Source organism: Drosophila guanche, unplaced genomic scaffold (genome assembly GCF_900245975.1).
Source record: "Drosophila guanche unplaced genomic scaffold, DGUA_6, whole genome shotgun sequence".
In the NCBI taxonomy this organism is placed as follows: Eukaryota; Metazoa; Arthropoda; class Insecta; order Diptera; family Drosophilidae; genus Drosophila; species Drosophila guanche.
In genome coordinates this window covers 1,559,663-1,586,555 of record NW_022995755.1, presented here as the reverse complement: position 1 = coordinate 1,586,555, position 26,893 = coordinate 1,559,663, and the positions used below count along the sequence as shown (strand labels likewise).

The 26,893-nt window shown below is 46.7% G+C and overlaps 5 protein-coding genes across 6 annotated transcripts; 2 read left to right on the top strand and 3 right to left on the bottom strand.

Annotated features, from left to right (window-relative positions):
• Positions 1–4,313, top strand: LOC117589521 (protein suppressor of variegation 3-7). 2 transcript variants are annotated; one of them, XM_034281513.1, is made up of 6 exons: positions 1–358; positions 392–818; positions 882–1,472; positions 1,542–1,904; positions 1,969–2,853; positions 2,917–4,313. In XM_034281513.1, exons 1-6 carry the CDS (start codon positions 151–153, stop codon positions 4,007–4,009), a joined length of 3,567 nt encoding a protein of 1,188 aa, XP_034137404.1. In that variant the 5' UTR covers positions 1–150; the 3' UTR covers positions 4,010–4,313. The 2 variants fall into 2 exon arrangements, with proteins under 2 accessions (XP_034137404.1, XP_034137403.1); XM_034281512.1 differs by having other exon boundaries at positions 1–818.
• LOC117589523 (TBC1 domain family member 5) lies at positions 4,314–6,826 on the bottom strand. Its single transcript, XM_034281514.1, has 6 exons — positions 5,972–6,826; positions 5,820–5,916; positions 5,611–5,753; positions 5,415–5,557; positions 5,010–5,359; positions 4,314–4,958 (listed from the first exon to the last, which is right to left on the bottom strand). Exons 1-6 carry the CDS (start codon positions 6,715–6,717, stop codon positions 4,431–4,433), a joined length of 2,007 nt encoding a protein of 668 aa, XP_034137405.1. The 5' UTR covers positions 6,718–6,826; the 3' UTR covers positions 4,314–4,430.
• Positions 6,827–16,641: 9,815 nt separating this feature from the next.
• On the top strand, positions 16,642–21,894 carry LOC117589726 (stearoyl-CoA desaturase 5). Its single transcript, XM_034281898.1, has 5 exons — positions 16,642–16,943; positions 19,564–19,858; positions 19,929–20,265; positions 20,337–20,683; positions 20,983–21,894. Exons 2-5 carry the CDS (start codon positions 19,564–19,566, stop codon positions 21,237–21,239), a joined length of 1,236 nt encoding a protein of 411 aa, XP_034137789.1. The 5' UTR covers positions 16,642–16,943; the 3' UTR covers positions 21,240–21,894.
• Positions 21,895–22,628: 734 nt separating this feature from the next.
• LOC117589747 lies at positions 22,629–23,667 on the bottom strand. Its single transcript, XM_034281928.1, has 2 exons — positions 23,154–23,667; positions 22,629–23,092 (listed from the first exon to the last, which is right to left on the bottom strand). The coding sequence occupies exons 1-2, from the start codon at positions 23,665–23,667 to the stop codon at positions 22,629–22,631; spliced, it is 978 nt and encodes a 325-aa protein (XP_034137819.1).
• Positions 23,668–25,048: 1,381 nt separating this feature from the next.
• On the bottom strand, positions 25,049–25,711 carry LOC117589708 (protein apnoia). Its single transcript, XM_034281873.1, has 2 exons — positions 25,525–25,711; positions 25,049–25,458 (listed from the first exon to the last, which is right to left on the bottom strand). The coding sequence occupies exons 1-2, from the start codon at positions 25,637–25,639 to the stop codon at positions 25,169–25,171; spliced, it is 405 nt and encodes a 134-aa protein (XP_034137764.1). The 5' UTR covers positions 25,640–25,711; the 3' UTR covers positions 25,049–25,168.
• Positions 25,712–26,893: the final 1,182 nt, after the last annotated feature.

Here is a 26,893-nt window from a genome sequence, read left to right as displayed (position 1 = left end):
ACTGTTTTTCCCCCCTCTACCCAAACGGATTCGCGAGTGCAAAAAGTTTGATTTTTTGTTTGTTTGTTTGTTTGTTGAAGACGACTTGCTGTGATTTAAGAATTATTTAATTATACAACTGCGAGTGCCTGCAGGCTTCTCTGAATTCTAATGGATGAGCAAAGTGCACTGGATGTAAAAATTTACCCGGCGTCAGACCCAGGCAACAAAATGGCGTCGACGGATGCCGACTTAAAGACGATGCGACACGAGCTGAAAATCATGGATGTCGAAGGACCGACGAACACAGTCGCTCCTATTATTATTGAGGTGGAAGACTCAGATATGGAGGACACGGACAGCCATGCGCCCGTGGCTGGAGAACAGCCGACGGCGCTAAACAATTGCGCGCCAGATGAGAAGCTACTTCACGATCCACTGCTGGATGACAAAGACAATGTGTCCGCCAAAACGGAGCTCAGCAGCGATGTGGAGAGCAACAACTCGTACGTCGACCCCATGGGGCTGCTCGAGCGCCTGGATAATTATGGAGACGCAGACAGCCAGGAAGAGGAGGATGACTTCAGTGTGGACGAGGGCACGCCTGTCAGCACGTCCCACAAGCGTTCGAGAGCAGGCCGCTGGATCATTTGGATGAAGCGCTGGCCCTGGCTGCTGCACGAGGACAGGGACAAGGACTACGCCTACTGCCTCTACTGCAACATCAAACTAAACGTGAACAAGCGCTCCAAGTACATTCAGCAGCACAACTTATCGCTCTACCATCAAGAGCGGGAGACCAACTATCTCGCCTTCATGGCGAGCCAGAAGCTGAACGCGTGAGTATTCCCCCAGAGCATTTTTGTGGCGCCAAAATGTTTGACTTGTTGACTTTCCCACAGCACCGGCGAGCATAGCACCGAAATAAAGCACGAGATCGGCACCAGCAGCTATGTGGCGGCCATGAAAAAGAAGCGAGTCAGGGAGAAAGATGCATTCAGCGAGTTCAATTGGTCGCGTTGGCTGGTCATGCACAGCTGGCTGGAGCGCACGGGGCAGCAGGGTACAATTGGCTTGTGTAAACTGTGCAACGTGAAGATGAATGTGGAGTTTGAGTATCTGCGCAGGCGGCACGAGGGCACCAAAGGCCATCTGGAGGCTATGCGATCGCACGGAATAACAGCCTCGGGGCAGCAGGCACTTAAGCGCAAGCGCAGGGCCAGCACGTACCAGGCACCTGTCCCTGTGGAGGAAGAGATCGACGACGAGGAGGAGCAAGCGCCTGCGTCTCGGCGAGCCAGCACCGTTGGGACTGTCGTTGGCGGGGATGTCGATGCCAGTAAATGGTGCGAACTCATTGCCGACACGAGTCCCCAGCAATGTCGCTGCACCCTGTGCAACAGCCAGATGGTATTAACTAGCTTCCTGCGCCACAGCAAGACGAATGCTCACTGCCAGAATCTCCATCTCCATCTCCATCAGAATTTAAAGGGGTGAGTCCTTTGCCTTGAATTATGCATGCCCCAGCCCCAACTTTACACCCGTTTTTGTTGTCTTTTTAGCTCTGGGACTGATCGCGGAGCTTGGTCGCGTTTTTCCGAGCTGCATCCCTGGCTGGTGGCGGATCCTGAAGACCCCAACTTTGCTTATTGCAGCATCTGCTTAAAGCGCTTCATGTACGGACACTCGGAGATCAAGCGCAAGAACCACGAAAACTCTGAGAAGCATCTGGCAGCAGCTGCCGCCAATAGAGCGGCACTTGTTACAGTCACCAACAATGCGGTGGAGGGGGAGAATCAGGAGGAGCAGCAGCAGCAGCCCAGCGAGCCAGCACCATCGTTGGCACTCACCGAAAGCGAGCGCAGCTATGGGCAGTCCCAAATTGATGAAGATGATGATGATAATTGGTCCGAAGCGCCTAATCGGTGAGTTTTGCGCCATCAATAACACCAAAAGCGTCTCTGTCTAACCCTTTTGGTGTACCCTCAGACACGATGCAGAGCCATCGCACCCGTGGAAGCACACAACCACCAGACCCGCGCCTCGATTTTATTCGTGGCTGCGCCTCTCCAAAGATCGCAAGACACAGCTGTGCCGTTACTGTCGCGTGCGCTTCCATAACGAGTCGGGCAAGGCGCGACACGAGCTCAGTGCGCGCCACAACAGGCTGGTTATGCAGCAAAAGCTGAGCCAGGGAATGCTGCGGGAGGCGAAAAAGCAGCAGCACCGACTGCAGCAGGCCGAAGGCTCCGAGGAGCAGAGCAACACGGACTCTGGCACCGTGGCGGAAAAGTCAGCGGAACCAGCTATTAGGAGTGTCAGCGCCATTCCGGCCACAATGAAGGGCAAGGTGATGGTGTGGAAGGAGCGTTATCCCTGGCTCTCGTACAAGCGCAGCGAGAAGCGCAGAAACTACGGATGGTGCAAGCTCTGCGAAGTGTCCGTCTTCCTGCCCACCTCCAAGTACGCATCGAAACATCAGCGCTCCACGCGCCACGTGCGGCTGCGCATTGAGAGGAAACGAACGGGTGGCAAACCGCCAGCCGCAGCGGTCATGTCCGCGGCAGTCTCTGCGGCAGCGCTGACGAGTGCCGAGGCCAGGCAGAAGGCTGCCATGACCGAGCTGCAGGCGAAGTACGATTGGTTGGATCCCGATGGCACCGATGAGAATCACTGCCACTGCCGCATCTGCGACACGCGGCTGCCCATCAAAGTGTTCTTTCTGCGCCAGCACGACGGCTCGCGCAAGCATGCCGATAATCTCGAGAAATACAAAATCAGCGATGCGGCCGCGAGCCTCTCCTCCAGCGGGCCTGTGGCCGAGGTGCAGGCGGATGCCTTGGATCTGGACAGCGATGGGGCGTTGAGCGTCAAGTAAGTGAATTGAAAATGCTACAAAGGAAAACCTCACTCATCGGTTGGCTCTCTTCTTCCCAGATCTGAGGGCAGCACAACGGGTGAGCCACCGTCTAAGCGTTCACGCCGCTCGACGGAGATGCGGCACATCTTGCGCGCCCTGCGCGACTCCGTGGGCAAACGTTCGGACGAGCGCAGACAAATGGACATGGCCAAGGACATGATCTGCTCCTCCTTCGACATTGTGACGCGCCTGCGCAACCTCGAGCGTGGTGCGGGACAGCCGCAGCAGGATTCCACGGCGCTGGCGCCGGTTTCGCCCAATGTTTCGATAACCTCCGTGCCACCTGGGCCACGGCATGTAATGGATCTTTTCTTTGACAGTATTTCGCCGACAATGAAAGCGCTGCCTGCCGATCTGGCTGCGGAAGGCAAAGCTAAAATCATGCAGCTCGTCTGTGGGCTGGAAGTGCGCGCCATGCAGCGCATTGTGGGTCCTCCAGCTCCTGCGGCAGCCAACGGTGTCGCCAGCAACACGGAGACAGTGAGCTCTGATGCTTCGCCCAACAGCGGGGCTGACTCTTCGTCGCCAGCGCACTCCAACTCCACCACCATAACCATAAGCGATCAAATCGATGAGCACACTGCACAGCAGAACAGCAACGAAGTGGAGAAGGCTAGCCAGCAGGCCAGCCCCATGGCGTGTCAGACGACAGTCAGTGTCAATGGATCCACCAAGGAACTGTTGAGCAATGTGCGCCGCTTTTTGCCCAACTCGCTGCAGGTGTCCACCCGCCCCGAAGACGCCGACGCTTTGCGCTGTGTGCCACTCAACAAGCTGACCACAACGAACAGCCTCAATGGCGGCGCAGAGACCACCTGCACGTACACGCCAGTGAGGTCAAACTCTCCACACCAAACGGATGTCAATCCCCTGGCTATGATGCGTCAGATACGTGTGAACAATGGCAATCAGTCCAAGATGATAACCATTTCAAAGACACCGACACCACTAGTGCGACATTCCGCAGCCAACAGCAGCAGCATCATCAATGGTGGGGCGCCGATACAGTACTACAAGGCGGTCCACAGCGGCAGCAGCAGCACCAGCAGCAGCAATAGCAACCATAATCGGAAGAGTCAGCCGCTGGCAATGAGTAGACCATCGCAGTAGGACATCACACACACTCCTTAGTGTACTCCCCCCATTCATCATAGTCTTAGCTTACTGTGTACTACCCCCCCACGACTAGATGTTGCCTTCATTGGTCACGTCTCCTCCCCCACGTATTTCATATTCATGTATAATTATTGCAGTTTAAAGAACTTATGTGTTAAAGTTTTAATGCTGATGCCGAGAGTGAGCCTTCACCCAGGCATGATTATGATTAGTTTATTTCAAATGCAGTGAGTTGATACCAGTTACATCCCCTTTAAAGTGAATGAATGTCAGCTGAGACAGAATTTACAGAACATTATTTAAGCACTTCAAAATCATTTCTTTTTATTTCTCCAAGATTACAGTTCAGCAGAGCCACTTCGTGGTTGTTGTTTCATCTTAATTAAGTTCTTGTTCAGTCGATGGGTTGCTCCTTTCAGCGCAGATCATTGATTGGGGTGTGGTGATGCGGCTGCTGCGGCTCGGCCGCTGGCAAACCATTCTGGACAACTGCACCCGGCTTCTCGTCGCTCGTTATCGTTGACAACTCAATTTCGCGCAATTCACCCAACAGACGACGCATCGAGCTGTGCATGAACGCATTCTCGGGCATCTCATAGCCACTGGAGACGGCTGCCGCAGGCGTGGGAGTGTATGAGGGCGATGGCGTTACTCTGTTTACTTCCTGTTTTGCCTTGGTTCCACTCCTGTTTAGTTGCTTTTGCTCGTTAGCCTCCAGTGCCTCATCGATGGGCGCCGAGCGCGTGTGCAGCGGAAACATGAACTTCACGTCGAGGAAACTGCACAGCTCCTCAATGCCATCCAGCGTGCGGCTGAGCTCCTCATTGCACTGCCTGGGCGCCACATGCTGACGCACAGTTTGCAGGTAATTGTGCAGCTTGCTGCGGGCGATTTTGATGACAGTTTGGGCATTCTTCAGCTCCAGGCGCAGCAGCTCGGGGCTCTGTAAAAAACATCAAGCAGCGTTAGATGGAAACGATGGGGATTTATTTACATTTTCCAGATAGCCATCCATGGCAACACGATGGGCATCCTGCAGCTTGGCCAGAGCAGAGGAATCAGCAGCATTGCGCTCCTGCATGTAGGTGATTTGTCGATCGATTTGACTGCCACTCGATGACGTTTCTGAGTTGGTGCGTAGGCGTTGCGGCGGGGCTGTCGCAGACGTTGAGGATGAGGCTGGAAGATTGTTGGCAAAGGAGACACACGTGAAGGCATTCGCTGGGTAATCAAACTGTTTGGGGTTGAGCATGAAGAGCGCATGGCGCAGCACCAAATTAACGTCAACGTTGCCCGGGTATCGCATGAGATAAGTCAGCGTCGTTGTGTAGTCACTGAGCAGCACTGCAATCGAAGAGGGTGAATTACAAAGAGAAGCAGACGCTGGGGAAATACCCACGCTTATCTCGTATGTGCACCAGCATGGCCACCAGAATGTAGTTGGGCAAGTCAAATCGATCGCTGTCCGCGAAAATGGCATCCCAAAGCAGCAGCAGATCCAGCAGCATGAACTCACGTCCAAACAGAAGGCGTAGCCAGCGACTGCAAAGCGAAATATTAAAATTTCTATAGATGGAAATGACTCGCGCACGTACATGCCAAATATGTGCAGCGGGATCTCCATTTTGAGCAGATAATGGTGCAAGTGTTGATCCTGCTTGGCCAGTATTTTGTCCCGTATGCGATTCAGCTGGCTGATAACCTCCACCTCAGTTTGCTGCTCCGTATCGCTGCAGGCCTGAAAAGGGAGAGACACAGCGATAAGATTCTTTGTCTGCTGTCTTTTGTCGCTTGCAGACTGCACCTCGTTTAGCTGCTCGATGTGGCCGCCAGGAGTGGAGACAAGATTCGATACGCGATAGTACGACTCCACGGAGGCCATGAGACGCGAGAAAATGGAGCTGCAACATGGAAACAGATTAAAACGAATAGTGGGCGGGCAATAGATGGACCTACTATGTGTCCGCCTCCAGATAGGCGGGATCGAGCACGTTCAACAGAGTCTCGTTTATGTCAGTCTTGGCAATCTCGCTGAAGTGCAGCAGCGACTGATGATCGCTGTAGATCACAAAGATAATGGGCGCCAATATCTCGTGCATGCCCTGGCGATAGCACATGTAGGGATGCTCCCTGGCGTAGTAGAACAAAATGTTGACCATTGCATTCTGAATCAGCTCCTTGCGGAAGAAGTCAACGCCGGGAAAGGTGCGCACCACGTCCTGCCGTATGACAGCGAACAGCTCCTGGTCACTGAAGTACTGATTCCACACGCTCTTCGTGGACTGCGACAGGGGATCGTCGTCGGGCACTGCCAGCTCGTGGGGATTGCGCACATAGTCCAAGCGGAATTTGTCGTATCTGCTGCGCTGCTGCTGCCGCTGGGTGTGCCAGCTCCTGTGCTCCGCATTGAGAACGCGCAACAAGAGCGCCCAGTAGACGCTGCGGAACTTGGACATCTTCAGGTCGCCATTGAAGGCGGCCAGTCGCAGTGACTCCGGATTCTCATCCAGATTGGACAGCAGCTGCGTCCACTCCAGTCTATAACGCTCCACGGACGTCATTGTGCTGCCACTTGCTGCTGCGTGGGGTCCAGGTTCAATGGCTTGACCCCGCTCCTCACGAATGTTTGTTTTGATCTCTGATGCGTCGCCCTTTGCCTTTGGCATATACAATTTGATTGCCTCTATGCCGCGCACTGTCATCGCTTGTTGCTTCTCTCTGACACTAAATTGATGTGCACGCCCTTCTGGTTGCCATATCAACGCCACCAACACATGCGAACTTCAAAATAAACTTATTAAATCAAAAAATTATTTATTTAATAATTGTTCTACGCGGTAATTACACATTGGCGACGTATCAACTACATATTTACGTAATTAGCAACAGAGCCATCTGGCGAGGAAATGTGTACAGTTGTTTGTTGTCAAGTTTGTCCGTTATATTTTCATACAACGCTGGTGAAAGCGCCAGATAACATCCGTTATTCACTTTCGACATATTCTTTGTACTGAAATTGTTTAAATAATAGAGATGTTGATGGCAAACAATCAGACACTAATTTGTATTCGATGTGGCTCTAAATGGCATTTCCACACGTTTTCTACATTGCTGCATTGGCCCAGCGGTGGTGCATAACGCGTCTTTTAAAATACTGCAATAAGAAAATACTTTAAAATACTTCGAAAATATTTGTTGATCATGAAAAGTACACGGTCACCCTGAATCTAGTAGGAAAAAAATACTGTAACTCGCACTCAAACGGTACCACCAAAAGGGGCTTGCATATTTTTTGCAGATGTGGCAGCCACAAATCAACAGCCGGCCAAATGGCCTTTGCACAGTGGGGCAGATGTCAGAAAGCTGCCATTAAATTCATTATTAATATTTTACTGGAAAACCTTTAACACTGAGATATTTGTGTGCATAAAAATAGATGAAGGGACATGCACAAATCAATGCTTTAAACTTCCGCACCGCAGATTCTAATTGAATGTATGTAAATATGTACGCACTTCCTTGCATGCCGAGCCTTGCTCATGAATTGTTCACAATTGTCATAATTTCTGATTTCACCAAACACATTTCAAAGGATCTGTTGGCGGAAAACGAAAAAGTTTAATTCATTTGATTTCACATTTAGCTGCGGGAAAAACTGAATCTTGCGATCCCCTCCCTCTTACACATACTGACATGTTACGATTTTTTGAACTTGTGAGATTTTCGTAACACATTTTTATAAATTTCATACAATTAGATTTAGGAGTTGAAAAGATTACTTGGAAGTACTGACTGATAACGAACTGGAAAAAGTCGGGTGGGAATCGCTGGGAATGTGAAATTAATCAAATGAACAAATTCACCAGGAAAAAATTACGCCAAGTTTTAAATATGGTTATAAAGAGGCTGTACTTCCCTGGATCCATGTGGTACTTAATTATGCATTCACTTCATACAGAAATAAGTATAAAAAGTTCTGCAAACATTGATGTTTTGTTCTGAAAATAAATTTCTCCGCGTTGCTCGATATGTGCTCTGCTTCACGTAGTTTCCGAAATATCAATATTTTGTGGGTCTCGATAAACCCATTATACAGTCGCGCACACACACACTGTCTTATTGAGGTCAAGTCGCTGAGTATAATATGCAACAATTAATTCATGATAATGCCAAATCAACCCCAACCAGGAAGTAGAAGACAAAACGACAAACAAAACGAGAAGACGCGTTGCCGCATTAGCTCCATCCGATCCAATCCGCTCTGTCCGTCTGATTCGGTTTGGTGTCGGGCCGGGCCGGGCCGGGCCGACACTGAGTGGCGCTCTGCTATCAGCGGCAGAAGTTTTGACCCTATGCTATGCTAAAAATTGCAAATAAACCAACCGACTTTTTGCTAATGGCTATAAAGTTTTCTATTTTGATTGTGTTTATGCCTTGGTAATGCCATGACATGCCGGTCAATGCCGTTTTTTGATCTAGTCTTGAGTAATTTTTCTAATATTCGGCATTTTGCCATTTCTGTTTTTGAACTTGAGCGCGCTCTTTGGCTTTGACCCAATGACTGAGCTACAGCCAGTCGAATGTCGAGTTTCGAATGCCGATCGTCGACTTTGGTGGGTGGCGGTGACCAATCGTGTGTGTCCAGCGTAATAATTGCAGCAGCATTCGGTCAGCCATCCATCCATCCATCCATCATCCATGATGTATTGTCGCCAGAGTTTGCTCAATGCATTCCGCATAAAACCATATAAATTCGATAAACAGCAATTGCACTTTCTTGCATGCAAATGCTGGAACCCGGTGCAGTCCCTACAGCAAACACACGTAAACATTTCCCCCCATTCTGCACCAATGTCCCAGTACAAGGTGAATTNGGTTATAAAGAGGCTGTACTTCCCTGGATCCATGTGGTACTTAATTATGCATTCACTTCATACAGAAATAAGTATAAAAAGTTCTGCAAACATTGATGTTTTGTTCTGAAAATAAATTTCTCCGCGTTGCTCGATATGTGCTCTGCTTCACGTAGTTTCCGAAATATCAATATTTTGTGGGTCTCGATAAACCCATTATACAGTCGCGCACACACACACTGTCTTATTGAGGTCAAGTCGCTGAGTATAATATGCAACAATTAATTCATGATAATGCCAAATCAACCCCAACCAGGAAGTAGAAGACAAAACGACAAACAAAACGAGAAGACGCGTTGCCGCATTAGCTCCATCCGATCCAATCCGCTCTGTCCGTCTGATTCGGTTTGGTGTCGGGCCGGGCCGGGCCGGGCCGACACTGAGTGGCGCTCTGCTATCAGCGGCAGAAGTTTTGACCCTATGCTATGCTAAAAATTGCAAATAAACCAACCGACTTTTTGCTAATGGCTATAAAGTTTTCTATTTTGATTGTGTTTATGCCTTGGTAATGCCATGACATGCCGGTCAATGCCGTTTTTTGATCTAGTCTTGAGTAATTTTTCTAATATTCGGCATTTTGCCATTTCTGTTTTTGAACTTGAGCGCGCTCTTTGGCTTTGACCCAATGACTGAGCTACAGCCAGTCGAATGTCGAGTTTCGAATGCCGATCGTCGACTTTGGTGGGTGGCGGTGACCAATCGTGTGTGTCCAGCGTAATAATTGCAGCAGCATTCGGTCAGCCATCCATCCATCCATCCATCATCCATGATGTATTGCATATTGCATAAAACCATATAAATTCGATAAACAGCAATTGCACTTTCTTGCATGCAAATGCTGGAACCCGCTGCAGTCCCTACAGCAAACACACGTAAACATTTCCGCCCTTCTGCACCAATGTCCCAGTACAAGGTGAATTTACTTACAAGGTTCTGTTTTGCTCTGTGGGGAGTACCAACAACATATTCACCACAAAGCGCTAGAAAGGGATAGAGATGGAGAAACAGATTTCCCTGTAGTGAAGACGTCACCTTGTAAGTAAAGTACCGTACTAGCGTACAGTGTGTCGAATAAGTGTTTTTACATGGTTACAGTTCGCCCAAGCGAAGAAGCCATTTCGTCACGAAAAAAACCCTAAAGAGTTAGTGGCGCATTTTACACGTGCTGAATAGCTTTCAGGAAATCTGACGGTAGTTTCGTTACACAGTCAAATCTTTCAAAATTTCTGCTGGTACATAAAACTTACATAAATGTGTACATATGTGTACTGCAATTTGGCAAAGTTACATCCAGAGTGTTTATCCCTTATCCCACCTTAGAGTGATACGACCCACCCGCTGACAAGCCTTGAAATTTTGTGTCAATCGCCTCCACCGATGTTTACAAGTAAAACACTTCTTTGACATACTGTATACACGCAATCGCCTGCATGCATGTATAATACACACGTTGTATGTACGTGTATGCGTCACGTTGGCTTCGATTTATAATTTCTCGGTCAAAGTCAATGTCAATGCAAATGGCAAAAACCAGCGGGCAGGCAGGCAGGCAGCGTCCGTATTCGCAATCGTTGCGCTGCGTCGCCAGCCAGCCAGCCAGCCAGCCAGCATCGCATTATTAACGATAATCAGTCAATGGGGCTATCTGGCCCAGTACCAGCGTCCCGCAGACTGGGCAGCCATGGGCCGTGCAACGGTTCGAATGCGAACAAGTTTTGGCCACACTCGGAACGCTTATCAATATGCGTCTGCCTGCCTTTGGGACAAGAACTCGTTTGCTGGTGGGGCCCTGTTACAAATTTGCTTTTGGGCTGCTTAGCATTTTGTATTTCCTGAAATTCAATCAGCCAGCCGAGACAGCAACTTGTTTTCGGGGTTCCCTTTTTTTTCGTACCCTACACGGAGGGTACCACGATTGCGGTGCAAGCTCTGGAACATATCAAGATGCCAAAAGAATCAGGAACCATTAGAATAAAATTAGTATGCGGATGCAACAAACTCGTTCAGCAAAGCTTAAGCTTTGTTTATTCGTAATTAATTATACTTTTTGGCCACAAGGGTGTTTGCAGCTTCGCAGAGTTCCTTTCCTTCGAGCTACACTTTGGCTTTTGGTTTTGATTTTAATTTTGGTTTTGGTTTTGGTTATGGTTTCGGTTTCTTCTGCCACTCGAGGTTAGGCTTGGAGTTTGGGTGGTGTTGTCTTTGTTTGGCGTTTTCTTTTTTTCGCGCAACATTGGCCTTTTTTTGTGTTTGTGTTTTTGTTTGACTTTGTTTTCCATTTACATATTTTAATTGAGTCGGCTGGTCGGAACTGGTTTACTGTTACATCTATGCGGAAGTCTGACAAGCGGAAGTCCAAAAATCACTGACCAGACAGTCTGCAATGAGCCGTGATAAATTAAATATCCAATTTTAATTACATTGGCATCTAACTTCAAAGTCAAAGGTCGAGAGGTTAAATGTAAATGGAAGTTTGGTTTAGCTCTCCCAATATTTCATGTTTGCTGGGTCCGACCGCGTGTATTAATACAGTCTGAGCTCAGATTGGGCCAGTCTCGTGTTGGCCAAAAACTTGTTCTCCACCCAAAAGAATTTATTCTAAAGAATTATCTTATGCTATAAATAAATTGAATTTGTATTAAAAGCCTTCTTCTATCATGCCGCTAGCTAGTATTAGAAGTTCTACGTGTGGCGTGTGGGGACAGGAAAATATATATTTACATTTTCCCTTTTAAAATTACCAAAATTTAATGTGCATTTTCGCTGTTGATCTCTTAAACGAGCTCAGGTTATAGCGCCTAGGCCTAGATCTATCTCTCGTGTTAGCCTTGACTGATTATCATAGCCCTCATGAAGTTTATGAAGCTGACCAACTGGTTTTCAATCGGTAAGGGCTGCCCCCCCCCCCCTCGAGAATCTATTTTCAGACTGGGAATGAATTCAAAATTAGCGTGTACATTGAAGACCGATCTGTGGCTGGACCAATAGAAATATGTACATGCATATTTATGCAAATTTCTTACACACAGTAACAGAAAGCTGAAGAATAGAAAACCAAAAAAAAAAAAAACAAAAAAGATTTATATAAAAACTTACAATATATCTGCGACCTGGTCGAAGGCATTTTTTAAAACGCGAAGCAGGTTTGTGATCCCCACACGGAATTCTAAGCAGGCTGCTCTCGGTTCTTATCGATGCCGATCATGATCGAGTTGTTAATGAAAAAATGAAGCGAGCATTTTGGTGACGAGTTCTTAGTCCAGCCAACTTCCCCGGGGACACGCCGAGAATCTGCCAGAAATCGAACTTCTCCCCAGGCATACGGAAATGCCAAAATAGAAAATCTGAAAAATTTCGGGTGTGGGCGTACAGAGAAAACAAGTGACTGTGAGGCACGTGAGCAATTTTGCTAATTTCTACAGCAACAATTTGGTTCCATTTCGGTTCCATTTCGGCTTATGGCTTATCAATGTTTTTGCATTGTTTTACAGAATGATAAGTTACCCGACTTGGGCTAACGAATGGGTAATGCTCTGTAGGTTCCTGCCACTAATTTCGTTACTTTGTCGTTTTCGTTTTGCAATTGGGCAACTTCGTTGGTGTGCTAACTAGTTGTAATGGGCCATAAACTTTGTGTTTATGTGCAGGCAGCAACATAAGTCATTCTAAGGCTGGACAACACTCAACCTTCAACGTTCAGACAGTAGTACGTTTTGTTTTCTTTTTGGTAATTATAATATTTACATAATATACATAATATTAAATATTTAAATGAAGAGATTTGAACACGCTTCCTCTTCTCCTCAGCAACGCCTCTTATTAATCACCTAAAAAGTTAACTAAATGAATCTCCAACAGCTTCAATTACCCAAGTAAATATGCTTAAAATATGCTTTAAATAATTATGCTATTAAATGCCACAAAGATCAGCAATAAACACAAACATTTGCCCCCAAAGCTCCCGCCAAATAGTCGCCAACCCATTGAGTTAGTTTGAATGCCGCAAGAATTGTTAATAAATAGCTGTACAGTTTTATTATCTTGCGTTGAGCACTAATGGATTTGGGTTGTACGAGTACTCGGATACTGGCCAACAAGCACCTCAAAGTCGTAAAAGCAATGTTTGATGAATTGGACAAAACGAACGGCCTGAGAATCGCAAAGAGCGGCCAATGGCCAGAGCTACAAAAAAAAAAGAACATAAAAAAAGAACAAAACAAAAGAGAAGAACAAAACTCCAATGGACGCGTGTGCTGGAGTGAAATGTGGATTTGAAAACAGATTTATACGATTATATTTTATGCCGATTCTCGTTGTTGGGGTTTTGTGACAAGTGACAATGAGATTGCCGATAGCTTTGGGTATTCCAAAGTCTATATATCTGCCCTGAGAATCCATTTAGGCCGTGCTCCTTATCCGTACAGCAATCTTTATCGGTGTGCCAGTTGCTGTATCTGTATCTGAGACCGTGTACGCTTTAACGGACATGTAATGAGGCTTTTGTTTGTGTTTATTTTTCTATTTTTTTCATGGCACATTTGATGCGAATGTTGACTTGACATTGCCTTCTTCCTGTGGCATGTTTGCATAAATATTTGGTTAAAGCTGTGTGGAGACCGCACCTGGAGGAGCGTAGCCACGAAATGTTTCCATTTTTCACGCACTTTGCACTTGAAATCTTTTGACTTTGCCTCCGCCTCAGCCAGCCTGTCACTTGACTTGAGTTACTTCGACAACAAAATGTCGAAAGACTCGCCAGGCATGCATTTCAATTAGCTGCAATTAGTTCGGGCATCACATATCACATCACAACAGCGCAGAGTGAGAAATTTTATTTAAGTTAGTTGAGGCAAAAGTTTCGTTAACCACGGGCCAAAAGGTTGGGGCCGAAAGGCTGGGCCATGCTCGGTTAGTCAGTGAGCCAACAAAACTGCTCGAGACCCTGGCACTTAATTGTGTAATTTGTGGTTACTCAAGATTCTGCCAAGAACACGGCATGGCCTTGACTGCAGCACGACACACAATCCCTGTGTCATTCCGAGATGCCACTGCCTGTCTGCCACTTTGCAAGTCATGTGTGTCATTTTAGTCTCAATGCAGAAACCCCTCAATGACAATCATTTAGCCACAATGTTTTTATTTTTCCCACAATTACACAGAAGAGATTTTCGATTACAGGTAACTTATCGTTCTGCATTCTGACACTTGGCTGTCCACATTTGAAAACTGCAGTGCACAGTGGGCCAAGAACATGGGGAATTCCTCTAGCTGAATCAGAAGAAATACCTCTGATTCAGTATGCAAATAAATATCAATAATGTCACACTAGGTGCACTTCGCCGGATGTTACTTTTGCAGTAAAGGAAATGTTTATAAGTTCCGAGAAAATTGCATGTTTTTATTTTTTTTGCACTATTATCTTGCCTTCCCATAAACAAACCTAAATTTACTTTGCTAAATTCTGTCTCAAAGCTAAATCTTTTCAGCATTATCCATAAAATATTTATGGTATTTCTATTGCATAAACATCACGTACACTTGAGGCGTTTCGTCAAAATGCCATTCATGATTTTTGCAGCTAAATCGTACTCGGAAATGAGTAAAATTCATTTTGAAATTATAACAATTAATCGTGTTGAGTTCTCGCGCTGAATGGCACATTTGGGGGTGTGTGTAGCCTGTGATTAAAATGTTCCCATTCAGCAAATGGCTCGACAGATATTGCAATTTTACGACCATTTAGTGGGGCACGTGTTGAAAATAAACTCTCGGGTTATGTTGATTTATATTGAAAGCAATCAAATCATCACATTCACGTAGTATGCGAAGTCTAGTGCTAGTGCAAGTGGACTTGGATTTGGATTTGTCTTCAGGCAAAACGTGATACAAATCGAATTGAAAAATCATCTTTGAATCGTATTTCAGTGCGGAAACTTCTTAAAATCTCTGTTAAAACTCCCAGCCAAAGAGATCCACAGTTCCATTAGCATTACATTCAAATATAATTATATTTTCACTGCTACTTTCCATATGACTGGAAAAACCTGACTTTGGGCCCGCTATCATTAAATATTTATATCCAAAATCCTATTACATCAAAAGGTTGAAAAATATTCTAATAGTATAGGAAATTCCGACCTATCCTAAACATGTTTGACCTTTGCTGACATTGAGGTAATTTTTAGTAATTTTTAACACAACAAATTATAGAATTTTAATAATTAATCAGAATTTCTGGTTCTGGCGTTCAAGGCAACTGAGTCCGTTTGCTTATGGAACCTTTGTGCAGCGATATGGGAATATTTCGAGCTAGTAATTCTTACTTAGCGATGGTAGTTTTTCGATACATTGTAGCCACAACACTTGTCACTTTGTGGTTAGCTGATTCAACCACAAAGCAATGATGCATGATGGCCCGGTTTGACCTTCAGGCCATGTTGCCACAAGTGGCCAAGATATGAAGCCTTCGCTGCGAGGTTTTTGACATCGCAACGCCGAGTTGTCTGTCGGCCAAAAGATGGCAAACAATTTTAGTTGCCGCCACTAAAAACGAAACAAGAAATTAGACACAACTCATTTCAACTTTACGTTGGGTGTGAACATCCAATAACAGCAACAGCAACAGCAACAACAAAAACGCAAAACTGTAAACATATTTTCGGGTTGCTGGGCCACACAGGTCTTGGTCGGTATGCGGTAATTGCTGTTTGTCCACAAACCTCTGAGAACTGAGGGCGACTAAGCCAATTATTGGCCTATTTTTAATCGTGTGTGTCACTTCGCTAGCCAAATATTGGTGCGGACTAAACAGCAATTAAAAGTTTGTAGGAAAAATAAGCCATTTAGAATCTGTTTATGATGGTGATGAGGCATGACGCTTTGAACGTCAGGGTGGATGGAATATGCATGGAGCATGGCAAGGTCAAAGTGTGCAAAAACTGGTTAAACTTTTGCTTTTGGCATCTGACACACATCGGAGTTATATATGGCCCAGATACGGAGCGAATTAAGAACATTATATAATGCGGATAATGCGACTGATAACATGTTTTCATAGAAACAGTAGTATGCAGTGGATAACTTCATTAGTAAGCAGCACGAACAAAAAAAGAAATCACCGCCGAAATGCGCAAGACGTGCTCGCTTGACCGACAGTTTGATCTGCTTGACCCGAGCGACTGTCTGCGTTGAGCAAGTACGAAGAAGCGCACGAAAAGCAGGCCAAAAAGTTGCAGGGCAAGTTCAGTTCGCGAAAGAGAGGGAGAGGGAGAGGTAGAGGGAGAGAGAACGGTCTACGTGAACTTGTGCGCGGCTCCCTGTTGGTATTTCCCCTTTCCTCTTGGTGAAAAGTGTAAGTGATCTGAAAACGGCAACTAGATTATTCTCGGACAGAGCCACGCGCCGCTCATCGCCAAAAAATTACACAAACACACACACACACACACAGCCGCAGCCGCAGCCGCAGAAGCACATGCTGCAGCAAAGGCGACCCCGTCTTAACGAAACGAACCGAACCGAACGTCACAGCAAAAGAATCGCAAGCGACGAGAGACAGAGAGAGACGGCTTTAAATTTCGGTGTTGGTAAACTTTGGAGACACTGTACAACCAGCCGAGTGCTCTCTCATCTCAGCTCAGCTCAGCTCAGCGGCGGCGCGTCTAACAACTCGGCTGTGGCCTGTGTGCGAATTCTTTGAACTAGGCGCTTAAAAAGCACTGCCACTCGATCCGTACCCTCATACGCCGTGCATTCATCGCGCCTCGTGGACGTGCCGTGTGCGTGTGGCCGAAAGCAGACTTAAACTTGACTAATTATAAAGAACCCCCCAAGACACCCTCTCTAACCAAACCGAACGAGCCTGAGTATCCTTAGTGACTGGATACGGAACGAACTCTTGTGTGCCCCCACCCCGTGTGCATTTCGGTGTAGTGCCAAAAACGAACCCAAAAGTGCGTCAATTTTTTCATTCGCTTCATCTTGGATTTCCCCCAGTTGTTGCTACACAATCCTTAAAGGTGAGTGTGAGGTGTGAGAGTACTCCCAACTAATGTAGGAGGTCGTCTCTGCGTTCACTTTGCGGAAGTCAATCGAGTCAGGAAACCAAAATCGAAACTATCGTAAAAGTTTGAGCCGAAATTCAACAGAAAACCCGCTCAAAACCACTTCAAACAAACAGACAATTAATCCGAGGGGGTCTTTGTGATTCATCTATAGTATAGGAATAAGTATTTATGAAAGAACCATTTTGGTTGGGTGCTTACGCAAATCCAAATCCAAATCGAAACTCAAGCAGAAGCACGTACTCCTCATAATACAATAATTATGCTATCCTTAAAAAGTTCGAGTGGAATTTGCTGGATAAATACTTAGAATGGTCCAAGGCGAGTAGGCATTGTGTTTCTATGGGGGAGAATTCCCCGGAGAATCTCTCTTTTTGCCGCACGCGCTAATTGCGAATGCGGCAGAAGTAACCAAGAATGAATATGGATGCCACGCATAATGCGAACTGCTATTGCCATGAGCGTATTGAAGCTCCCAACCGCATATAGAACAGTAACCACCAGGCCAAAGTCACGTTCCCAATCCCAATACCCCCAGTCTAAGTCTGACTCCGAGCACAGATTCTGAGTCCCAATGATTGGGGTTTTTGTTATGCGACAGGCGTCGCGGGTTGCGTGCGCAGAACGAATCGATCAATGGAAGCTTTCTCGGTATCGAATCACTACAGAGCCACCGTAGCGAGTCACAGTAGACGGCATTAGATTTGAGTCAGGTTCCATAACAATTCAATTTTTGTATTATATTTATTACTATTGGTTATCGTCTCCGGCTACGGCTCAGTCTCCCTCGATGTCTGCGTTTTGTCCGCCTATGACGTGGTTCGTGTCGCACAGCCAAAGTTCGTCACAAGATATGTTGGAGTCAGAACAGCAAACCCTGAAAAGATTGCTCAGAGAATCTAGAACCGCAAAAACCAAAACCAAAACCAAAAGCAACACCCAAAACCCCCCAGAACTTGTTGTAGAAACCTTGGCCGTCGGAGACGTCGGAGAACCCGAAACAAAAGCAGTTCTATACATAAATTTATCGTGGTTACTTAACTATGCTAATATTCCGGTAAGGATGATTAGACGTCGTGCCTGATCCGAGCAAAAGTTAAATACAATACGAATAGGTTCTTCTGCCTCTCGTGGGGCCCGTGGCGAAACAAGTTTGCTTATGGCAGCGCGTGGCTGCTGCATGAAATTATCCATGGCTCGACTTGAACTAAGGCCACTACGTATTCCTCAATGGATGACGATGCTGAATTCAGTACCTCCTTCCCGTCGATCGAACTGTAATCAGCAGTTTATTCTAATTCTAATAAGCTGGAAAAATTATTCAATGGTATAGCTGGATGCACAGCCACAGCCTATTCACGAATCTTGAATTGAACGGCGGCCCCAGCCAGTGCCGTCAGCGAATAAATTCAAGGCACGCTACTTGACATTGAACCATGGCAACAAGTTATTGGCTCGAAATCTATGCGCAAAGCTTGACGAACAGCCACAACCACAGCCAATAAGAATACTTTTGTTTGGTTCAATAAAAACATGCACAGGCAGAGAGGTCAACCGGTTGTCTATTCTAGAGATTCTAGAGATTCTAGAGATTCTAGAGGAGGTGAAGATCAGCCATTTAGGCAGCTGGCAACTGAAACTGGCTTCTCGCAAAGTCGGTTATTTATGTTGCACTCGCAAAAAGATACAAAATTGCATGGCATGGAGACAAATGACAAATGCAGAGGCAGCAACTTAAGTGGCTGCTGGTGTGTTGCCTTTCAAAGTGCGCAAAGGGCGCATGAGGCCCGAGGTGCAAGTATCACAGGTATTAACGAAACCTCAAGGGTATAGCTGTATAGCTTGAACCCTGTGGCATGAGTCCATTCCTGAATTAATTCACCGTCTCATTAACTTCAAAGAAATTCAAATGTGTGTTTATCAGACTACACCAATGGCTTATGTTTTGAGCACGCTTTCCGTAAATGTTTAATCCATTTTTGCACTTTGATTTCGATTCGTACTTCCATTATTTTCCACTTGTCTTTCCTTTGTTCTTGCGAGGCGCTTTCTAGATCTTTTCGAAACAGACCAAACGGACTCATAGAGGAAGACGATCGTAGAAGAATGGTTATGCAAATACAAGTTCAAGCGAATTATTGATGGTTTTTTTGGGGGGGATTTTGTTTTTGACTTTTCGTATTTTTCGGCATTCTCTTTGCGCTTCCGGCTTGTTATCTTTGTATCAGCTTCAAGTATCATTGAAGCTGGCTGGCTAACGGCGAAGGTCGCGCTGATGAGGCAGCCGTCACCTCAATATGGTCCATAATTAGTCGTGTGCTATGCGATGCGGTGTGGTGCAGCTGGGGATGCCTTTTACGTATCTGTGGAAAGCCAAAGGAACCTGCCTCGCATACCAAATGAGTTTGGTGCTGAGTTGTAGCAACACCCATACGTTCGACACAATGATTTGCATCTCTAAGGTGCCCAGATTGAGACGACAAAGGCGGCAGCCGGCGGTGACAGGCCATAAATCAGGAAGCAACCTCTGGGAATGTCAATACTAATGGGTGCGTGCTTTCCGATTGCTTTGCAGATGACGCCCAACATAATAGGCAGCACCTTCATACTGGCCGAAACGGCCATTGCTGATGGCAACAACAACAAGAGGGCCGCCGCGCCCGCTGCCTCAGCCACGAAGACGACAACCCCAAAGGCGCCCGTCAAACAGGCGCTGGCCAAGAAGGCGGCGGCCGAGGCTGGTGCCACCAAGCCCTTCCAAATGGAGATTGTCTGGCGCAACGTGGGACTCTTCGTTGTCCTGCACTCGATGGCGCTTTATGGTCTCTATCTGGTCTTTGCCGAGAACGCCTACCTGGAGCTCCTGCCCGGTGAGTACAGCCAGAATTGTGGTAGAAATTGTGTGACTTTTACTGATTTCTGGCGATGTCTTCTTTGCAGTGTACGCGACTATGTTCCTGGGCGGTCTGGGCATCACGGCCGGTGTGCATCGTCTGTGGTCCCACAAGGCCTACAAGGCTAAGCTGCCGCTGCGCATCTTCTTGATGCTGTGCCAGTCGCTGGCCTTCCAGAACAGCATCTGGGAGTGGACCCGTGACCATCGTGTGCACCACAAGTTCACGGACACACACGCCGATCCCCACAACTCGCGACGTGGCTTCTTCTTCGCCCACATGGGCTGGCTGATGTGCAAGAAGCATCCCGATGTGACCAGCAAGGGCAAGCAGATCTCGATGGGCGATATTGAACAGGATCCCGTGGTGATGTTCCAGAAGAAGTAAGTTCAGGAACTTTACACCGATCCTTCATAAATCCTTGCTAAGCTTACGATCCTTTTTACCATTGCAGATTCTACTTTGTGGTTATGCCCATCTGCTGCTTCGTTGTGCCCATGCTCTTCCCCTACTATTTTATGGGCAGCTCTCTGCGCGTTTGCTTCTTCACGTGTTCGATGCTCCGATTCTGTCTGTCGCTGCACTTCACCTGGCTGGTGAACAGCGCCGCCCACTTCTACGGCATGAAGGCCTACGACGTGAATTTTAGTGCGCGAAACAACAAGCTGGTGTCGACTCTGACCATCGGCGAGGGTTGGCACAACTATCACCACGTCTTCCCCTGGGACTACAAAGCAGCCGAGCTGGGCACCTACAGCTTCAACTGGACCACTGCCTTCATTGATGTGATGGCCAGAATCGGTACGTACTCGCCAATCTCCCCCTCAAATCAGGGGTCGGCACGCAGGTAGTCAAATTTCGCAATGCACGAACAGAAACGAAGTTACAAATAGTTTCTTGCTTCTCTGTCGCTGCAGCAGCCGATCAATTGTGAATAGGCTACATACGAAGTGGCTTCTCTGCCGCTGCGGCTGTTCGCTTTTACGCTGCGCGTGTGCTGACTGCGCTGCCCGTGACCTTTTCGCATGCACATTGCACAGGAACAGTAAACAGAAACAGTTATTTTAATGTTGTCCCTCTCTTCTCACTGCTTTCAACAGGTCAAGCATATGATCTGAAGTTCGTCTCGCAGGAGATGGTGTACAAGCGTGCGCTGCGCACTGGCGATGGCTCTCATATTGCCGCTCTGTTGGATGCCAACAACAACAATGCCATACCCACCAGCGAGCTGGTGGCCCATTTGGATCACGAGAAGGAGGAGCACGCCATCTGGGGCTGGGACGACAACGACATTAGCGAGGAGGATCGCAAGGGCGCCACCGTTGTGAACAAGGAGTCCGACCTCAAGCGAGACTAGGCGAGGGCGCAGCGGTCGACCCATCGAGTGGGTTACCCAATTACCAAGCAGTTACCAGTCCTAACTAAGCGAGCGAACGAACGAAATTTCTTATTTCACAATCGGGTAATAGTAGCAATTAATGAATGCTCTGCCCATGCTGCCTACTCATAAGTGGTGTGTGTGTCAGTCTGTTAATACGAGTGTGTATGGGGAAAGTCCGAGCAGGGGAGCGACGGGAGACCCGATGGCCAAGCAGCGTCTTACAAATCAATGGCTTCAATTCCAAATACAAAAACAAACTACAAGAAGAAAACTATTCGAGATTAGTCAAAACAAAACAACACAAAAAGTGCACACACGAAATTGGTAACACAAAATCTGTTGCACATTTATTAATTCTTTACACAACCTTATCTCGCACTTGTCGTTCAAGGACGAACGCATCTGCCAACCCCCCCTTTCTCTCTATCACTATATCTACATATTTTTAATTGTATATTTACGCAAGAGGTTCTAGCATTAAGTGTACCCCCTAAGATCTACTCTAAGCATCGACTTTTATGCGTTTGTACATTGTGTTAGTCATATAGGTCCAAACTGTACATTCCAGTCCAACGAATTCAGTTGCGAAACTCTCTTCCAACAACAATATATAAAAACTTACAAAAACCCACCCAATTGTGTTGTATTTCTTTTGTATAAATTATAAATTTCGCAGGTAAATCATTTTAAAAAATTAACAAATAGAACTGAAATGTACAGCACTCAGAAGCAACAATATATTTTGAAAATCTTTCAATCAACAAGTGTTTCCGATGGAACCTTCAACTGGTATTCGTATTCCATAATTTGCATTGTGTATTCAGAAAGTTAATGTTCGAAAGTTACCAAAACTCGCAGAAGTAACAGATGCAGAAGGATAACTTTGAAGAAATCGATTAAATGACCCAAGCTTAGGCCACTTTTAGATGCTTTAGGAAAGAACAAAACATTATTAAAATATGTAGCACTCAGCAACATATTTATCTCTGCTAAGTCCATCAATCATCAAGTGTTTTTGGGGGAGACAGTAACTGGTATTCGTTTTCAATAATTTGTATTGTGCATATAGGAAGTATTTCTCTCGCCAACAACTCAACCTTCTAATTGTTCCAAAAATACCATCAAAAAGAGTCAAATAGAGGTCATGTATTCCTTTCCCTTTCTCGTAGAAAGCCACCCACATAATTTAAGTTTCTAAGTTTTTCTTTAATCATTTTCTAATCTATAAAAATCTATAAAGATCTATAAAAATGAAACCATAACACAAGAGACAGTCTTTATTGCAGGAAAGTGAGAAGAACAGTGAAAAGAGATGGAGTGAATAAGTGAAAAAGTGCATGAAGTTTCTTCCACATCTGTTCATAGCTAACTGTAGCTAATGTGCTGCTGCTGTTCCTCATGTGTGTTGAACTGTGTGCGTGCGGCGTAGAGCAGGGCGGCCATGAAGGCGCCATTGTTCATCAGCAGCGACATAATGGTGGCCATCTTTAGGGCGGGCAGTATAAAGGGCAGCAGGCTGCCCAGCAGTACAACGGGCAGGATCAGCATGGGCACGGCCACCTGCATGATGGTCAGCTTGTTGGAGCTGTGCTTCTTCTTGCGACGCCTCAAGAGTCCACCGACGCCGATGCCGCCGCCACCATCCTCCGAAGCACCACCACCACCACCACCGAGAAGACCCTGCTTGGAGTCACCCTCCGCCTCGGGTTCATAGTTCTCCACGCTGCCGCTGTTGCCGCCCACACCGCCCATCGCAGGGATGTTCATCAGATTTAGCTCCAGGTCCTCCGTTTCGCGGCGTCTGGCACGGCCCACGCGAGACTTGCCAGCTGCAAGGGGTGAAGCATCAATCATCAATCGGTGCTGGGCAGGACAGGGCTCACTACTTACCCTTCTTGAGGGAGAACCTCAGCTTGTTGTCCTTGCTGGGCACAATCTTCAACAGCATTCCTGACAGAAAGTGCAGCTTGAGATCGCGATGCTTGAAGAATCTTTGAAAGTTCACGACCAGCCGCTGATTCAGCTCCTTCTCGGACATTTGCTGATACTTCTGTGAGATGAGGCTGCCCATTTGGGTCTCCTCGCCGAAGAACTGATCGAGAAAGTCTCTGGTCAGGTTGCCCGAGCTGGCCATGTGGCGGCGTTCCTCCATTTTTTGCAGCACATACAACTTGGTGCAGTGCAGCATGCTGGACTCGCGCAGGCACTCGTAGATACGCATTGGAATCGACGCCCTAAAGTATGACACACTATTCGCCGAGTGCCCACGGGGCTGCTGCTCCGATGGGTTCGTGTCTTCGCTAGCCGCTGCCTGAAGCTGCGCTGAGGCCCGATTGAGGCTCAGGCAGAGGCAAAGTCCGAGCAGGACACTCAAGGCTCTGTTGCTCGTGGAGTTGGCATGCATTTTCCTGCAGTTTATTTTTCACGGCTTAACAACACAACTGCACCTGAGCAGTGACAGTGCAGAACTGAATTCAATGCCAAGATCGTACCAGCAGCAATCCTTAGCCAGTGGATTTCTTGGCCGCTTTCCTCTGGCCAACTGGTTTCGACCAACTCGCCAACGCTCGCACAGACATTCGAGATTTAGTTTAGCGGGTCAAGTTGCAGTTTTGCTTTTGCTTTTGCTTTTGCCGCATGTCGCTCGCCGCCTTGCCCCATTTGCCTGACTTATGGCCAGCCAATCCGTTTGTTTACCGCCGTAGTCAAAACATTTATCCATTTACACCTGGCTACAGCATCCATTTCATTGGATCGCTAATCCCATTTGTTCTGGGAGCAATTCGGCGGTGCATCAAGCCGGGTTAACTGTGTCACCAGCAAGTAAGAGTAAACCGCTTCTCTTTCTAAACATTAGAAATTTGTGTACACTATCTAAGAGAGGAATATTTGCGGGAGTGGATATGAAGGGAACCCCTTTTAGAACACAATTTCCATTAACACAATTTTAATTTTACACTTAAACTTCAGTTTTCAATACAGCAAAAAATGTTTAAGAACCATTTTTAATTGGTTTTAAAAACTTAAATTTTTCCCCTTAAACTTATTTTTCTTATTGCAGCTGACAATCCCAATTGGAATTTACTTCTGAGGTGCCGTTGTCCGCTGTGGTGAGGAGCTAGCACTAATTCACCACGCTCTCTCGATGCACAGAGAGACAAGCGCTAGAAAGAGAGACAGCAGCTTTCGTTTGTTGTTGTTTGCATGTGCACTGAGGGATGAACCCCGAAAGCGCCTTGTCTGCTTTGTCTCTCTGCTTTGACACTTATTCCAGCTCTCTCGATAATTACTAAGAGTATCCAATAGTCTGTGCAGGATCACCGTCCCGCTATTCTTCGCTGACAGCGCACAAAGTTGTTCAATTGGCGCACAAAGTGGAACAATTGAAGCCGGATTCGAGATGATTGAGTGGCTAGAAAAGTGATGTGTCTGTCTCTTTTCAATTAAGTGACTGTCGCACTGATTAAGTGAGAGTCTAATTAATTAGTCTTTAACCATAATGAGACAAAAGTGATATTCATCACATCAGCAAGGAGAGAAATTCAATCCAATCCCAGCTAGATGACCCATTTCCACAGCGCTGGAGGAACTCTTTACTTTGCCTTGCTTTCTATGCCTGAGTGTGGGTGCGCACGTCCAAGTCGGGGGAACTGGCACTGCGGAAGGGCAGTTAAAAGAACCGTAAATCAGCGACGCCCTCAGCTGCATAGGCAATGAGGCGCAGGTTTCACTTTCTATGGGCACAGTGACAGAAATCAATGCTTTCCATTCTTTACTTTGTAATAAATAAATAAATAATTTAAACTAAACTTAAATTATTATTTGGTTGCATGCTCGCTGAGGTTGTGGTATTATAACATGGCCTGCTATCAGCTAGCTCTCTCGCCCCGAACTCTGATCCACTTCTACCACTCCTTCTCCAGCCACACGGGCTGCTGGGTGTGCGAATGCGAGTAGACGACGGGCACGGGAGCTGCCACGGGTGCGGCGGCATAAGCAGCTGCCTGCACTGGCAGCGCACGCGACAGCATTTGTCCGATGGCCAGCACCAGCAGAATGACGCCCACGCCCAGTCCCTTCATGGAGACGACAGTCAAAGCTGCCAGCAGCGTGGTGATGACGCCCACCACGAAGGCTCCAGGCACCAGAGCGAAGCTTATGCGGCGCAGAAAATGATGCCCAAAGGTGCGACTCTCTGCAAAAGAACAAAGAGCTGATTAGCTGCTGAAGATTCTTTGTGTTCCTTTTCTTCCGTACTAACCAGCTACATCCGTGGCGTTGTCCGAGCTATTGGCGGGCTGCTGCTGGCCCAAGACCACATTGAAGCCCAGACACAGGCAGACGAGGGCGAAGACAATTTTCTGATTGGCGGCCATTTCGAGTTGGTTCGTTTTTAGTCCTTTTGGTAATCCGTTGGGCACTGCTCTGCTCTGCTCAGCTCAGCTCTGGCACCGATCGACAATTGAATGCTTGGCCCACACAGACATTGGCTTTTATCGAAGTGATACGTGGGCCAGCCCTCTCTGGGGCGGCTACTTGACATGCGACAGTCGGACAGACAACGGCACGAACGTGCGCCAAAACAAGCAAATCGTGCCACAGTCTGTGGCTGGCTGACTGATGCCGAATCTGATGGGGCACTGCCGACATGTCGTTGGCCCTTTTTTGGGAGCGCAACGCAAACGCAAACGCATTTGGTGGCACATAGGAACACTCGCAGCTGGACTTGGACTTGGACTTGGGACATGGGACATGGGACTTGGGCATTCTTTCACGACGCGTGTCTATATTGAGGGCAGGCCAGCCCAGCCGATCGAAACGCTTTCATTTTTCGTCGATAATGATTTATCAGCTAATTAATAAACAGGCAATGCATTTTAATTTTTAATCTACGCCTGTGCCTAAAGAAAGAGACAACGGAAAATGCTTTACTCCACGGCATAGTAACGGTCGTCCATTGATGAGTGTCCGGCAACTCAACCTGACGATTCACTTTCATTCACGGCCTAGCCAAAAATGATAATAGTACGAGTTCATTTCTGGCTTTCAGGTTTACGCTGCACAGCAGAAGGTTCTTTATCTGATAGGCAATAAATAATGGCAGTGCAGAGATAAAGGAAATAAGTTTTCACTTTAGAAGAGAGTGAAAAATTAGCCAGGAATGCAGTGGAAGTGATTACAATTCTGCTTAGAACTTGTTGCATCTTTGGGTCATATTATATCATAGATAGAACTATCGTGGAACTTCCTTTAACGCCGATGAATCATTCTCTGTGTTTAAGTTTGTAGCTCCCAGTAGTTCCCCGATGGATCCAATATTTATTGTTGATTATCTGCACTTTTTACGGATAAGATTGGGCTGAAAACGTTGTGTTTATAGGAACATAAATAAATTTGTAACTTTGTTTCTTTTATTGTATTTGCTAATTGGCTGCTAATTGTGCGAAAGTAAATGAAGCTGCCTAATATGTGTTGCGGATTTTTCAAGGCGACCAGCGATAGAATTTACTTTCTACTCTGGATTTTCAGTCGCCAGAAGATCAGCTCTCTGTGCGCCAGTTTTGTCAACAACTTTCTCATGCAATTGCCGTCAGAGTTAATTGAAGGCGTCTCTGTCTCTGTCTCTGGCA